The sequence below is a fragment of the Fukomys damarensis genome, unplaced genomic scaffold, assembly GCF_012274545.1.
Source record: "Fukomys damarensis isolate Sample0158 unplaced genomic scaffold, DMR_v1.0_HiC HiC_scaffold_24, whole genome shotgun sequence".
Taxonomy (NCBI): Eukaryota; Metazoa; Chordata; class Mammalia; order Rodentia; family Bathyergidae; genus Fukomys; species Fukomys damarensis.
In genome coordinates, this window is record NW_022900936.1 from 65494123 (window position 1) to 65509374 (window position 15252).

Sequence of the window (15252 nt, forward strand, 5' to 3'; positions counted from 1 at the left end):
TTTTATGTTCTTAACTACCATTCATAAGCTGCTGATTTGTAAATTTGTAACTCTAGTGCAGATTCCTTATATAAGTCAGTTATTAATTCACATGCTGAGGGACATTTGAGTGATTTCTAGACCTTGGGTATTACAAATAAAGCAAAAATGAACGTTTACAGACAAGTCTGTGTATAGACACTTATTTTACTGCTTATTTACAACATAACCATCATTGAATTAATCATCTGTCTCATAAAACCAATTCCTTATACGAATTACATGCTAGTCTATTGAATGACCTATAGAAAACCTGGTGTCAGATTTGACTGCATTTTTCATCTTATTCCACATCAGGGTATCATGTCCTAAGGGTTTTTAATTTTCAAAATAGCTTTATTAAAGTATAACTGATATATAACTGCAGATATTTAAAGCATATAACTTGATCAGTTGGATGTCTCACCAACATACACTAGAAAATGAAAATATCCACTATCCTTTAAGTTTCCTTGTGCTTCATGTTAGTTTTTCTCTCTGTGTCCTCCCTAACATCTCCCCCGCAAGCAACTACTGACCTGCTTTGTCATAATAGTCTATATTTTGTAGAATTTTATATCAATGGAATAATACAGTATGTACACTTTTTTGCCTGGCTTTTTTCATTTAGCATTATTTTTATATTTATCTGTGTTGTCAAGTGAATAGTTTACTCCAGTTTATTCCATGGTATAGATACATCACAGTTCATTCTCCTGTTGCTGGACATCTGAACTGTTTCTAGTCCCTAGACATTACAAATAAAGTTGCTATGAATATTTGTGTACAAGTCTTGTATGGCTATTTTCATTTCTCTTAGGCAAATATTTAGGAGAACAGACAGATAATATGGTAAGTATAGTTTTAGCTTGTTAATAAATGGCCATAGTATTTTCTATAGTGATTGTACATTCCCACCGGCAAGGTATGAAAGATCAAGCTCCTTCATTTCCTTGTCAACAGTTAAGTGTTTTAAATTTTAGGCACTTAATGAATGTGTGGTGGTATTCTTTACTAATAGTGCTGACAAAAATTTCTTATGTTGAGTATTTGCTATCTTTGTATCTTCTCTCATGAAGTATCCAAATATTTTGCCCAGTTTTCAAACTGCCTTTAGTAAACTTTGACAGTGCTTTATACATTCTAGATTCAATTACTGCTTTATTTAATTACAAGTGTCTTTGGAAGGGCCAAGGATTTAGCTCAGTGGCACCAAGCACAAATCCAGTAGCTCAACTTTCCCCTGGAGTATCTTAAACTTCTTCTGGTGCTTAGGTTCATTACCAGAAGCCTTAAAAGATGACAGGGCATTGTGGTGGCATCTGAGAGTTTTAAGAACAAAACTGAGAACAGTTGAGATAGCTACACATGCAGCAACCTGTTATGTGATACAGGAATGCCGATGCATCTGCCAGAGGGGTTATAGGGTGGCAGCCAATCCGTAGTACCGAGAACTGAGTAACACTCTCAAATTGGCTACTTGTAAACTTCCACTAAAAGAACATTTGTGGAGGATATTTTCTGTTTCAGGGAAATTGCAGGGGTTGCAGAGAACAATTATTAGTTAGGTTCTAAGTAAAGATCTGTGAACAACTGAGGTGAACTCTGAACTGTGATTTTCTGTACATATAAAGACGTTGCTCAACAGTCTTTTAGCTTGTATTGTTTCTGGTAAGAACACTTCTATCATCTTTATTTTCATTCATCTATGTAAAGTATTTTTTCTTTGGTTGCCTTTAAATTTTTCTCTTTTCTTCTGGTTTAAGAAATTTAATTATAATATATTTTAATGTGGAATTGTGTTCATGTTTATTTTTCTTGGGGTTTGATGAGTTTTTTGAATCTCACAAATATATAGCTTTCATCAAATCTGCAAAATTTAGCCACTTTCCTCAACTTTTTTCCCTGACCCTACTACTTCCTTTAGGTATTCTGATTATACCCAAATAATCCTGCTTGAATTTGTTTACAGCTCACTGATATGCTTTTCCTTACTTCTTTAAAAATTTTTTCTCTTTCATTGTGGATAATGCATATTGATATGTCTTAGCAATCACTAGTCTTCTACACTGTTAATCTGCTATTAATCTCAGATACTATAGTTTTCATATGAAGAAGTTCAGTTTGGATCTTGTCATACAGATCAATTTTTTAATTTCCTGTATGTGGAAAATAGTTATAATGTCCTTGTCTAACACAGCATCAGTCTTGAGCAAGAGATTCTCCTCATCGCGAGTACTATTTTCCTCCTTTTTTCATGCCTGGTCCTTCTCTGAATGCAAGACTATTTGCATTTTGCCTTGCTGAGGTTGATTAGAATAAAACATCAGTAATATTTTGAAAAAACAAGTCACCTGTTAAGTGGTAGTATGTTCTGTAACACAGTCATGACTGCAGATTCTGAATATCATCAGTTTGCAGTAATAAAAAAAATTAGTTTGTAGTACTAAAGGAAGAGAAAAAGTGATCAAAGCTGATATTCTATGATAACACCAGTGGGATGATTTTCTTCTTCTTCTTCTTCTTTTTTTTTTTTTTTTTAAGAAAAAACAAAACAAAACTACAAACACCAGTGGGCCAGGAATTTAGTTTAGTGCCACTGTGCCTGTCTTGCAGGTGCAAGGTCCTGAGTTCGATCACTGGTACTGCCAGAAGAGAAAGGGAGGAAAGACAAGGGTACCAATTTACTCTTCCCTTCCCTTCTAAAGAGAAGGGAAAGCAGGTTACTGTCAAGAGCTGTAAAGGGTCGATTTTTTTTTTTTTTTTTTTTTTGCTTATTTTGGTTTTTGAGAGTCTTGCTATATAGTTCAGGCTGGCCTTGAACTTACTATACATCCCAAGCTGGCCTTGAACTCATGCTGATCTTCCTGCCTCAGTCTCCTAGGTGCTGAAATTACAGGCATAAGCTACCCACGACCAACTTTTTTCATCCTTTTAAAATCAAATTAAAGCATGAGCATTTCTGCTGAACTTCTTGCCTCTGATGTCCTATAACACAAAGACTTTAAAATGTAGGGAGTTTCAATAACCATGTTTAGTTAAGATACTGTGAAACAGTTTGGTCCTTTTGGGCCTTGCTTTTAGGATTGGTTTGGATTGTATGGAATAAGGTGTAGTTTAATGCAAATTATTCCCCAGTACCAAGGTGAAACCTTCCTGAATATTCTACCCAATGCCCCATTATGTAATGAGGTTTTCTAGTTTGGCTGCTGGAAACAGGCACTATTCCCAATCTTGTGTAAGTTGCTGACACTGTTACTTTTATCCCTTTCGATTGCTTATTCAATAGTTTTTTTACATGCTCATCAATATTGCATACTTCAAGGAATCCCTCTGAAGAACTCTGGTATAGCTCTCTCTTTTCTAGTATTATGTCATATGAACTCTAGTAATCTTCTTCTCCCTGGACTCAGCTGCCTCTCTTCAACTCAAGCTGGGATATACCTCCCTACAACACAGCCTGGAAATGCTCTCAATACTATGTCAGGGCAATTGTGAGCTTTTGACTGTCACACGGAGGTCCATGCATTAAAGGCTTGGCTCCCAGGATGATGCTGTTGAGAGGTGGGGGAACTTGTGAGAGGTCAAACTCCTGAGAGATTCTCAAATCTTTGGGGGCACATTCTTGAAAACAATTGTGGATGAGAGGGTAAATCCATTCCTACTATTACATCTTAAATCAAAAGTGGAAGTTAAGTCATGATAATTTTAATTCACTACTTTTAAAAATCCAGTCCCTAGGGCCCAGATTTCATTACCTCATTTGCACTGCTATGGTTGCTTCCTCCAACTGTCACTTTTGTGTAGAGTTCTGTTCCCCTTGCCTTTTCTCTAGTCACCAGAGTAACAAAACCAAATGTAATCTATTTTCAAATACTTAAAAAATATCCAATGTCTACAATATAAGTCTTAGTTTTCTTAATATGCACATAAATTTTTCCTGACTTAAGTATCTGCAGAACTTACTAGCCACCTCTAACACTGAATTTTTCATCCAAGTAACTATCTCTGCCTTTCACCTGCAGCCTGATGTTTCTTATCTCTGTGCTTTTCCTTATGTTACTACTCCGCCTAGAAATACTGCATCCCTTCATCCTCTGTGGTCAATTTATCTTCCTTAAAGTTTTATCTCAGATGTTACCTTCTCCAGGAAGCACCTCCTCTCAGTTTGGGTTAGAAGTCCCTGTGATATCCATGGACAACTTTAACACTGCAGTGCAAGAGACTACAATTATGTTCATGTGTCTATCTCTCCCACTCTATTGCAAGATCTTTGAAGACAAAGTTTATATCTCAATCTACTTTGTAAGTGCAATGACAAACAGTACTTGGCACACAGTTGCTTAATAAATCCATATTGAAGTGAAATAATATATTATTTCAGCTGTCTTCATTCTGCTTTTCCACTTTAATCTGAGAACTATACTCTTCTTTAGCACTTACCGTGTTGAGCTTGTTGTCTGTTAAATAAAATATGTAAACATTTTTTATTGTGATCCCAATATTTTTCTTCAGATATCACACTAATTCTCAAAGCCTGAGGTTTAACCTTAGTTCTTTTAAAATTTACTGGTATATGTTCATAATACATAATTATATTCATCTTGGAGAATTCTTACAGCTCTGAGATAAGATACCAATTTGATAATAAATTCCAGGTCTTTTATAATATTTTATATTGATTTTTTTCTGAAAGACAATAGTAATACAGTTTAAGTACCATGTACAAGTCATATGCAATTGATTTTAGAAAAATTAGAATAAAACTCGTATTTCCAAATAAAAATAAATGAATAACCAAGTCACCTGTGCATCTGTAATATATTCTGTAGCAGGGTCATGACTGTAGATCCTATTTGAACACTGTCAGTTTGTAGTAAGTGTAAGAAATGATCACTTTGTAGTACTAAAAGAGAGATAAAAAAGATTAAAATAAAGCTTCTATATTAACACAAGTGGAATTCTGTCCTTTTGAAACTAAATCTAAACATAAGTATTGCTGCTAGACTTCCTGGCTTTGTATGCCATACAATTAAAAGATTTTTAAGATGAAGGCAGTTTTAAATAACTATAAATAATAGTTACTTACTCATATATAGTCAAGAGAGCATCTATAAATACCAAGGAAATAACTTATTATCTCTTTAAATTGTAAATAAAATATCTACTCTATCCCTAAATTTATCTAGCAATCAATCTGTGTGTAATAATAATGAAAACATTAAAAACAAGTTTCATTTTATTGGTTTATAACTTGTATCCTCTAAGCAGCCAAGTATGAAAACTTGTCATTGGCTGTTGAATCAACTTGCTTAACCTCTCAGAACTCCATTTCTTTATCTGTAAAACTAGAAATAAATGGCTAGCTTAATACATAGTGGAACAGGCTAGATTCCCAATAAATACCAGTGTTTATTTCCTCTCTACCAATGTAATGAGATTAAAGTGAGACCACATTCATTGGCAACCTGGCTCTGTGGATCTGATCTTAGCTCAGAAAACAATTTCATTCTTTTTCCTTTTTTATCTCCTGAGGGAATACAGTATTTTGTTTCTTTTACATACTAATTTTTGTTCTTCCTTTCTGTGTATGTAGACAGTATTTCACTATACAACCTTTTTTTTCAATTTTTTAAAAACTCAGGAAAAATTGCATCATTAAATATTTTTATGGCTTTTAAGTTCTGCTATTTTGATAGCAAAAATATTCCCTGTACTTAAATATATTTTTCCATTTAAGATCCATGCATTTGTGATTGGCTACCTTTAAATTTTCTTTTAATCTACAGCTTCTTCTTTTTTTTATTTCCCTTGCAATCTGTTATGCTCATCCCCCAGAAAGAACTTAATGTTTGATTATCTCTTTAGATTTGACAGCCATGGCCAATCAATTTTTAAATGCGGTAATTCATGAAGGGTTATAAAATGAGGTCTATCCTATCATATATTTTTCACTTATTACTTTTATATAGGGAAATTTTTCCTCATCTATGTATAAGAAAAAGCAGGTTAAATGGCTGGATTCTTCATTTATCGGTGAAGAAATTAATTAGTTCCTTAGCTGACTCCAATGATGATTTCTTTTTTAGTCTCACTGTATTTGGTGTGTTTTAATCCACTATAGTTATTATCTTAATTACCATTCAAATTGCCTTTGTCTAATAGAATCATCCTTATTTTGTCTCCTTAGTCCTTTTCACAGAATCCTAATAGTCTCTGAGTATTTCCTTTACACTGGACATTTAAGACACTGCAGGCCAACCTTGCATCTTCTAGGTATTCCATAGCAACAGTTTGGCATTTCTCCAAAGTCTTTTCTTTTATAGGGAAAAGGTTGTAGGAAACCACAATTTCAATGTACCCATTTATTTATTGCATGTAAATGTTACAACCCTTTAATGTAGTTTTAATACCTATTTTTTGGATGCTTTACATCTATAGATTAACTTCAGGAACAGTTTGTCTTTTGCTATCGTTCTTTTCAAAATGGAATACAGTATATTTCTGAAATTATTCAAGTATTTTCTCTTTTTACTAGGTTTTTAAATTCATAGTCCTAAGTACATTATATTAATGCTGTACCTCAGTTAATGAATGCTTCTGTTTGCGAAAAATTCAGGGGGTGAACAAAAGCATTAAGCAAAATTTTGCATCTGTTCCCCAACTCCACATTGGATGACGAATGAGGCAATCTTCCCCCTAACCTTGAACACAAACGCAGACATCTTTCCCAGAGTCATGGAACTAATTAAGTTCATGAACTGAGGTACCACTTTTTATTACTGGTTAAACAGTTCTTTAAAAATTAGGGAACTTATAATAATAATATTTGTTCCACAATGAAAAAGTAATAGAAAATGCTTTTAGAAAGTATTTAGGATTATTATTTAGCTATATAGATCTAACTATCAAGAGTATTAGTTATACTAATTGAAAGTAGTTTCTCTCGAAAAATGGGAAATGAAATGGGCCTGAGAGTCAAGGATTATATTTTTCTTAACAAAACTTGCAAAATATTTGACTCTCTGTGCATGCATGATTCTGAAGAAAAAAATGGAATCAAAAACAAAAATTTAATTCTAACTTTAAAAAGTTTTAAAAAATTATAGTTTCATGTTTATATTAGACAAAATTTTTAAAGAGAATAGGAATTGTGCCATGATTATCATCAAAGATGTTTTAAGAAATCAATATAAAACTAAAACATATTTATATTTCTCACGTAAATGCTATTATATAAAACTCTTTTTTTTGTAACTTTTTTTTGGGGGGTACCGGGGATCAAACTTGGGTCCTTGTGCTTGCGAGGCAGACAGCGGAAACACTGAGCTAAGTCCCCAGGCCCCTATAACATCTTATTTAATATATTTAATACACATTTTCCTTCAGTCAATAGCTTTCATCTTTGGAAAATATTTATTACATAAACACAATTTTTATAGTTTTTCAGATTTACTTTGCAACTATTCACAAAAAATATGAAACACCCCACGAAGTTACGTGTCATTCTTATATAGGGCTGTACTAATCTTCTCTGTATGATTCCAATTTTAGTATATGTACTGATGACGCAGCAAGCACTATATAAAACTTACTCTTATAGCCAAGCTATGAGTAAAATCATATTTACTCCATACATAGGGATTTCTCTCACAGTAGATCTAAATGCAATCTTTGAAACTTAAATTTTTCTTAGACTAAACTGTTCAGTTGACCCTTACTGCAGATTTACTAAATAGAAGCAGCTAAGAAGAAAGATATGTCTTGGCAAATTCCCTTTAATACAATATTCATCTTGTCAGTGCTTATTGTATAAATCTGGGATATCCAAATGGTTCTTTTTAAATTGTGGGGTTATTTAAACATGCTTTCACTCCACTATGGTTATATGTATAGTTTACAAGGTACTTATTTTTTTTTAAAGTCAAACTGTTAGTGTTTGATTCTATGATTATCTGTTACATTAAAACCTTTTATCTTACCATTCTGTATGAGTTGAACATGGCCTCCCAATAGCCATAAGAGAGAATCAGTCACAATTTGGAAAAAGTGTAGTAATTCATCTTTTTCTTCACCCTTAACACAAAAATAAAAACCCAACTTACTTTTATGTACTTTGCTTTAAACAAAAGACTTCTCTCTGGGGAGCCAGAAGAGAAGAAACCAGTTTTCATATCTAACAGCTATTTATGAGGTACAAGATCTTGTAGTTTTTAGTGTCTTCACTTGTAAAACTTGTAGTTCCAGTATATTAACACTTACTTTACCTTCTAGCAATGAAATGATAAACATGAACAGATAAGATAAGTAGTTTATACACTCCCAGTATATACAGTAGGATTTCTTACCACTTGCCATGCATAAGAATCACCTGTGGAGTTTTAAAACACACTTGTGCACAGGTGTTAGTCCAAATATATTGAATCTGAATCTCAAAAGGTGAAGTGTGAACATCTGTAGTTTCACAAAGTTGGGTGTGTGATTTTGTTTTGCAGCTAGGGTTGAAAATCACATGTAGATGTCCCAAACATTTCAGATAAGGAATATGTACTAATTAGATCAAATATTCATATGTAGTTTAATAATATATATTAATGTATGCTATATAAATGACAAGAAATAATTATCAGTAGCCTTAAAGGGGGAACATTAAGTGAGAGTGCTTGGAAGAAACACATGGAGATTAGGAAACACAATGGATCACAGAAAAAATCAGGGAATAAAAAAGTTCCCAGAATCAAATTATAATGAAAGCACAACATACCCAAAACAATGAGACATAATGAAATCAGTTCTATGAGGGAAAATTATAGCTGTGAATGCACACACTGAAAGAACAGAGCAATCCTTAATAAATATCCTGGTGATGTATCCTAAGGTCCTAGAAAGACAAGAACAATTCAATTCTGAAACTAACAGAAGGAAAGAAATTATAAAGATCAGAGTGAAAATAAATGAAATTGAGATTTAAAAAAGAATATGAAGGATCAAAGGAAAAAGAATAGAGCAGGAAAAAAAATTTTGAATAAATAGTGGCTGAAAATATTCTTAATGTAATGAATATATTAACTCAGATAAACAAAGCTGAGAAAATCCCAAGCAAGATAAGTATAAAGAAATCCAAACCACAGTTCATCAAAGAAAAATTGTTGAAAACCAAAGAAAATAAAAATGTCTTAAAAGGCAGCCAGAAAAAAAGTTGCATAAATAGATAACAAGACTGAAGGCTCACAATAAGAATGAAGGATGAATTTACAAGAGAAACAATATATATAAGAAGAAAATAGAACAAAATCTTTAAAGTGAAGAAAGGAAAAATAAACCAAGATGAAACATGGAGGGCCATAAAATGAGTCTGGAAAAAATATTCACAAGATTAAATGATTTAGAGGATATTATCTCACCACAATAAAATTAAATTGGAACTTAGTAACAAAGAGCCTAGAAAATCTTCAAATATTTGAAAATTAAACAACATATTTCTAAACTTAGGTGTCAAAAAAAAGAGTATATACAGTATGCAACACAATCCACTTAAGAAATAATTATTGAAGAGTTCAACATTTAAAATGAAATGTTGATTAGAGATCTGAAAAATCAAATTAAAAAAATAACTTTGTTGTTCTTCACCATGGGAGCTACTAAGAAATGTTCTAGGCTTAGAATACTAAATTTCCTCCATGTATAGAAGGTAATGACAATATAATTTAAGGAGAAAGTATGTGTCAGAAAGATGTTATGGATATAAGTACCTATGGATAAAACCCTAAGTTAGTAAGGAAGACTCTTTAAAAAGTCATATAAAGTGTTTCAACTAGCATTTAAAATTTTTCAAATGTAGAGAAGATTTTCTTTTTCTTTTTCTTTTTTTTGGTTTTTTGAGACAGGGTCTCACTATGTAGTTGAGAGAGACCTGGAACTTACTACGTAGCCCAGGCTGGTCTTGAACTCACAGCAATCCTTCTGCCTCAGCCTCCCAAGTGCTGGGATTACAGGCATGCACCACCATGCCCAGCTAAAATTTTCTTGTTGTAAATTTAAAAACATATAAATTCATTTCTCTATACTTTCAGTCAAATATTGCACATGTGAAAAAGAAAAAATATGAGAAAAGGAAAAAATGGAAACGAAGTCTTTGTAAGTAGGGGAGGGTGGAGGGGGTGAAGGGAGGGCAGGGATATGGGGAAAAATGAGAATCAAGATACATCATGTAAAGGTACAAGATCCTAATGATGAATGTAACTGTACTGTATACTTAAAAAGCACCAATAAATTCAATTAAAAAAATTAAAAAATTAAAAAAATAAAAACATGGAACAGCTTCTCAAGAATTTATAAATGATTGGCTACAAAACACTAAATAAACACATACCTTAGTTGCATTGATAAAACATGCTTGCAATCGTCTCACCAAAACTAAAAAAATTTCTGCAGCTGATGGAAGCAATTCCTTGTAAAATTCTTCTGCATCTTCTCCTGGCTCTAAGCCCACACAACAGTGGCTAAAACAAGAACACAAGTTTTTGTTAATCAAAATTTCAACTGAATATTAAATTTCTATAGACACAGGACTTTAAGAATCTTTAGTATCAATCTTCTGTTGCTAAGCCAATAAATAACTTGTAAAATCAAACTAACAACTTTCTAGAGAAGTAAACTGTGGTGTGGACCTTGTTTGTATCTAAGTGCAGGATACACATACTTTAAAAACTAACACATCAGCCCTTCAGGAAAATGGAAGTCACGTGGCTCAAAATTAAACAGAAACGAGTCAAGTTTTTCTTTTCCTGTAGTGTATATACATTTTTCTTGCAGACTACAGTATGAAAGAAAAGTACAAATAAAACCTATCAAAGGAGATTCAGATTATTGTTAGGAAGATGAATAAGAAAGCAGCAAATGTTGAAAATTAGAAACAAATACAAATTCCTCAAGAACAGGCTGATTTATTGTTTCATTTTACCTTACTATCTGCGTAAGCTGAGAAATTGTAGTCCAACCACCCTGGATCCGAGAATAATCTTGCCCAAGGACCAAGAGGCAATACTGAATGAGATCATAACAATATATATCTTGTTTGATTTTCTTCAACTCTGAGCTTCCTAATGGTGTGTTTATTATTTCTAAGGCAAACGAAAATAAGACATACTTATTTTAGCTTAATACATCCAAGAGCAATTTGATTTTTAAATTTGAACAGTATTAAAAAGGAAAAACTGTATTAAAAGGGAAAAACTACTGCTATATCACATTAAGATTTCTCTAAACAAGAAACTAATGTTAATATTTTCAAGGACAGAATTGTTTTTAACTTAAAGTGTACTTAATCAGAAAATTATTTTTTTACCATTTAACTTCAACAAAATAACAGGCACATTCTGTTCAGGACTTTTGGCAACTTCAGCAGCTACAGATAATATCCTTGAGTCTGTACCTGTTGGCTTCATTTCTTAATCACCTATATTTTAAGAGAATCAGAAAATAAAGATCAAAAAGCCCTAAAATACTCCCCCCCAAATAACTTTTAAAATATAAGACCAATATAAGCGAAAAACTTAGCTTTTCTTGCCTTAAGAAGTAAAGGGTAATTCTGTTTATTGGTTTTCCTTGTAGGGAAACTGTTTTTGCTAGCCAAGTGCAAAGGTAAAAGAACTCTAGATCACTCTAGCTACATTTAACAGTTATAGTGAGTATGGCGATTATCTACTAAGAGTCAGGAATTGTGCTAGGAGTTATACATTTACTCTCTAATCTGCACAATTCTAGAATAATTCACTTTTTAAGCTACCTATTCTTTATATCTGGCATCATGATCCATTCTTTATACTGAAGAATTAAATATAATACAGAAATCAAAAAATTATCTTTTATTAGGTGAAATATAATTCATTAAAATTTACTGAAAATATTTTAAGAAAACCCAGTACAACTCTAGTACACAGTAGCCAAAGAACTTTCCAAGATAGTGCGTATAATTATTTCTTTCTTTCCAATGGCTGTTATGCTATACTTCCTTTGGAAGAGTGTATCAAAATATATCTAAACATCCCTTTCACTGGAAAGAATTAAGGTAGTTATAATAACTAATGCTGTAATGAGTATTAGTGCCTTTCTGTGCTCATGTTAATATTCCTGTAGGATAAATTTCCCTTAATGTTGGATGGCTGAGTCATAGAATATATATATTTTTCAAATTTTGATTATATTCTATCAACTTTTTGCCAAAGAAAATATTTTGATTTATACCTCCACCAATAATATACAAGGGTGTGTTCATTTTACTATTTACTATAGCTTCACTTATACACTTCCTTTTTTTTTTTTTTTGTCTGGTACTGGGGATTGAACCCAGGGCCCTCACACAAAGGTACATTTGCAGCCCTTTTTGAGTCTAGATCTCACTAAATTGATACCTTTCCCGGGCTTGGCTTCAAGTTGTGATCCTCATGCCTCAGCCACACACAACACAATCTTCTATTACTGCCAATGTCAAATGAAAACTAATATAGCATTGTTTTGTTTCTTTGAGTATTAGGGAGGTCAGCCACATTTTATGTTCACTGGCCATTTTTTCCTTTATGTACTTTCTGTTCTTTTTAAAATTTGTTATATTTTTTTCTATAAGAGTTCTTCATATATAGACATGAACCTTTTGTCTTTTATATTGGCTGTAAAAATTTTCACCTTCACTGCCATTTATTTTTAAAGTTTGATTATGGTGTCTTTTCCATAGTCTTATAATTTTTATGTAATTACATATAAAAATTGTTTTCCTCTATGACTTCTGCCTTATGTCATGCTTAGAAAAAGTCTATCTTAAGAGCTACAGTGATATATGTGTGCCCATGTTTATAGCAGTAGTTTGTAGTAGCTAAAATTTGGAAACAGACCAATTGCCCATCAGCTGGAAACTAGAAAAAGATGTGGTTTTTCTATAAAATGGAGTACAACTCAGCCATAAAGAATGAGAAGCTAGAGTCATTCATAGGAAAGTGGATGCATATCGAGGCCATACTCTTAAGTATGAAATAAATAATAAATACAAATAAATAAGACACACAAATGTAAATACTGAACAGTTTCTCTGGTATGCAAAACTACAAGTGTAAATAAGATCCAAATTGTATAATTGATAATGTGAAATAGGAAGTAAAGGGCTAAGGAAGGGTAGTAGGAAGGGTAGGGGAAAGGAAATAAGGGACAAGGAAAAAATATGAGAAAAGGAAAAAATGGAAATAAAATCTTTTTAAATAGGGGAGGGTGGAGGTGATGAAGGGAGGGCAGGAGTATGGGGAAAAAATGAGAACCAAGAACTGTCACATAAAGGTACAAGATCCCAATGATGAATGTTACTGTACTGTATTCTTAAAAAGTACCAACAAACTCAATAAGAGCTAAAAAATGCTCTTAATCTTTTTTAGTGTTTCTGTGTTTTTTTACTTGTATCTTCAACAGTAAAATATTTTTTAACTTTTTACAATATGATAGGAATCTAGCCAAATATTTTAAGTTAGATGAGGTTATAAATTGGTAATGAACAAATGCCCACAACAGTCATAAATTGTTGAGGTAACTGGTTCTAATTAGAACATATTAAAACAATCTGAAACGTCACATTTTTAAACCCTAAGTATGCACAAACATACACATGGAATATTTTGGACTCTACTTAAAGTAATCTCATTAATCTATTGTTTATTCTTGAGTCAGTATAACACAGTTCGTTTGAATGTTTGGAGAAAATTCACACCAGAACATAAATTTTGTGAGGAAAAACACATACCACCTTTGGTGGCTGCCTTCTTTCTCTGGTTTACTGCTATATCCCCAGTGGCTAGAGAAGTGCCCAGGCATGCAATAAGTATTTAATAAATACTTGTTGAAAGAGGAAATAAATATGCAATTGGGCAATCTGAAACTTGACTTTGTGCTTTTTCTCCTTGATACAATACGGATTAAGCATCACTAAAACATCACAACCAAGTATCTATATGATAGATGCAAAGGTCACAAAGATTTTATACAGTACATATTCCCTAATGCTTTGGTTGGAAAAAAGCAGTGTGTTTTGAGTACACAGGTATGCACATAAATAAATATGCACAAAATTTATAACTACATAAAATATATATTAAGTGCTCCATAGATGAGATAGGCAATTTAGAGCATAAAATCAAAGGATTCCAGTTCTCTGAGCCAGGTTGCTTATCTGTAAACATCTCCTACAAGAGAAAATAGCCAAAAATTATAGTTTTAGGCTCCAGAAACTGAATGCTTACTTTCTCTATGAAACAATATACCTACCTTAAGAGTGGCAGTTATGAAAAATGTTCTGAAGGAGACACGTGCACTTACTCACCTGGAACCATAAACTGACAAATCTACCTAACATAGAAGACAGTGAAAGTGTAATTTCATTACATAATTACTATGAAAAATAACCATCTAATATTACAACCATTGTAAATTTTTCTTGAGTGTTTCTTCTCTAATACAATGTTTTTTTCCATCTTCAATATAAACTGATGAACACTGACAATAAAAGACAATTACTGATCAGTATTAATGGTATTACCCTGTTGCCAGAACATTGGTTCCAGCCTTAGCTTCGATCCTTTAGAAATCACTTTTCCCTGGCCGGGTTCTTCACTGCTTTCACTGCTTCTGCGAATCACTCTGATGAAAATAAAGAAACTGAATATTATCCAATTACAGTTGATCCTGTCCGCAGTCCTTAACTTCAAATCCTCTTTTTTCCCTCCTCCAGTCTGACAGATCTGAGAACTTCTCTGGTACTTATGGGTGAGAAAATGACTGCCAGGGAACAGCGTCGCTTTGAGTCAGGTCCGAGAGCCAAGGCTCTGGGTGCGCGGGCTCCTTTACTTTGGATTCCCGACCCGGCTTTGGCTCTACCAGGCCTCGTACCCATAAATACTGCCCCTCCTCGGGCCTTAGTGCCTACCTCAGATCTCCACAGAAACGGAATGGAGCAGCCAATTCTACAGTTAAGAGGTCACAGAGGCGGTTCACTAGGGACAGGATCCCGGCGTCGGGGTCCCCCAGAACTCTCCCGCCCTCTCAGTTCTCACCCACCTCCTCAGGTCAGTTACCTAATCCTGAATTCAGGTTCCTCCCCTCAAAGGAACTCGCTCCCACCAAGAACTACCACAAACCGGCAGCTTGCGTCACAAAGGGGGCCTGGGCCGCGGGGCGGGACCGGCAGCCTCCGGGCCA

At 33.4% G+C, this 15252-nt stretch overlaps 1 protein-coding gene and 1 non-coding gene across 5 annotated transcripts in view; both read right to left on the bottom strand.

Moving 5' to 3' along the window:
* Positions 1-15239, bottom strand: part of Iqcb1 (IQ motif containing B1) — a 46182-nt gene extending 30943 nt beyond the window's left edge. For 2 of the 4 annotated variants that reach the window (XM_010629993.2, XM_010629990.2), the window contains exons 1-7: positions 15129-15239; positions 14594-14694; positions 11366-11476; positions 10982-11141; positions 10391-10520; positions 8001-8094; positions 4825-4924 (exon numbers count right to left, since the gene is read on the bottom strand). In XM_010629993.2, coding sequence (XP_010628295.1) covers positions 4825-4924; positions 8001-8094; positions 10391-10520; positions 10982-11141; positions 11366-11465 — 584 coding nt within the window. In that variant the 5' untranslated portion in view covers positions 11466-11476; positions 14594-14694; positions 15129-15239. The other 2 variants (XM_010629992.2, XM_010629991.3) reach the window with 2 other exon arrangements.
* On the bottom strand, positions 7491-7599 carry LOC117283324. Its single transcript, XR_004514291.1, has one exon. It is a non-coding gene; the product is annotated as a U6 spliceosomal RNA (small nuclear RNA).
* Positions 15240-15252: the final 13 nt, after the last annotated feature.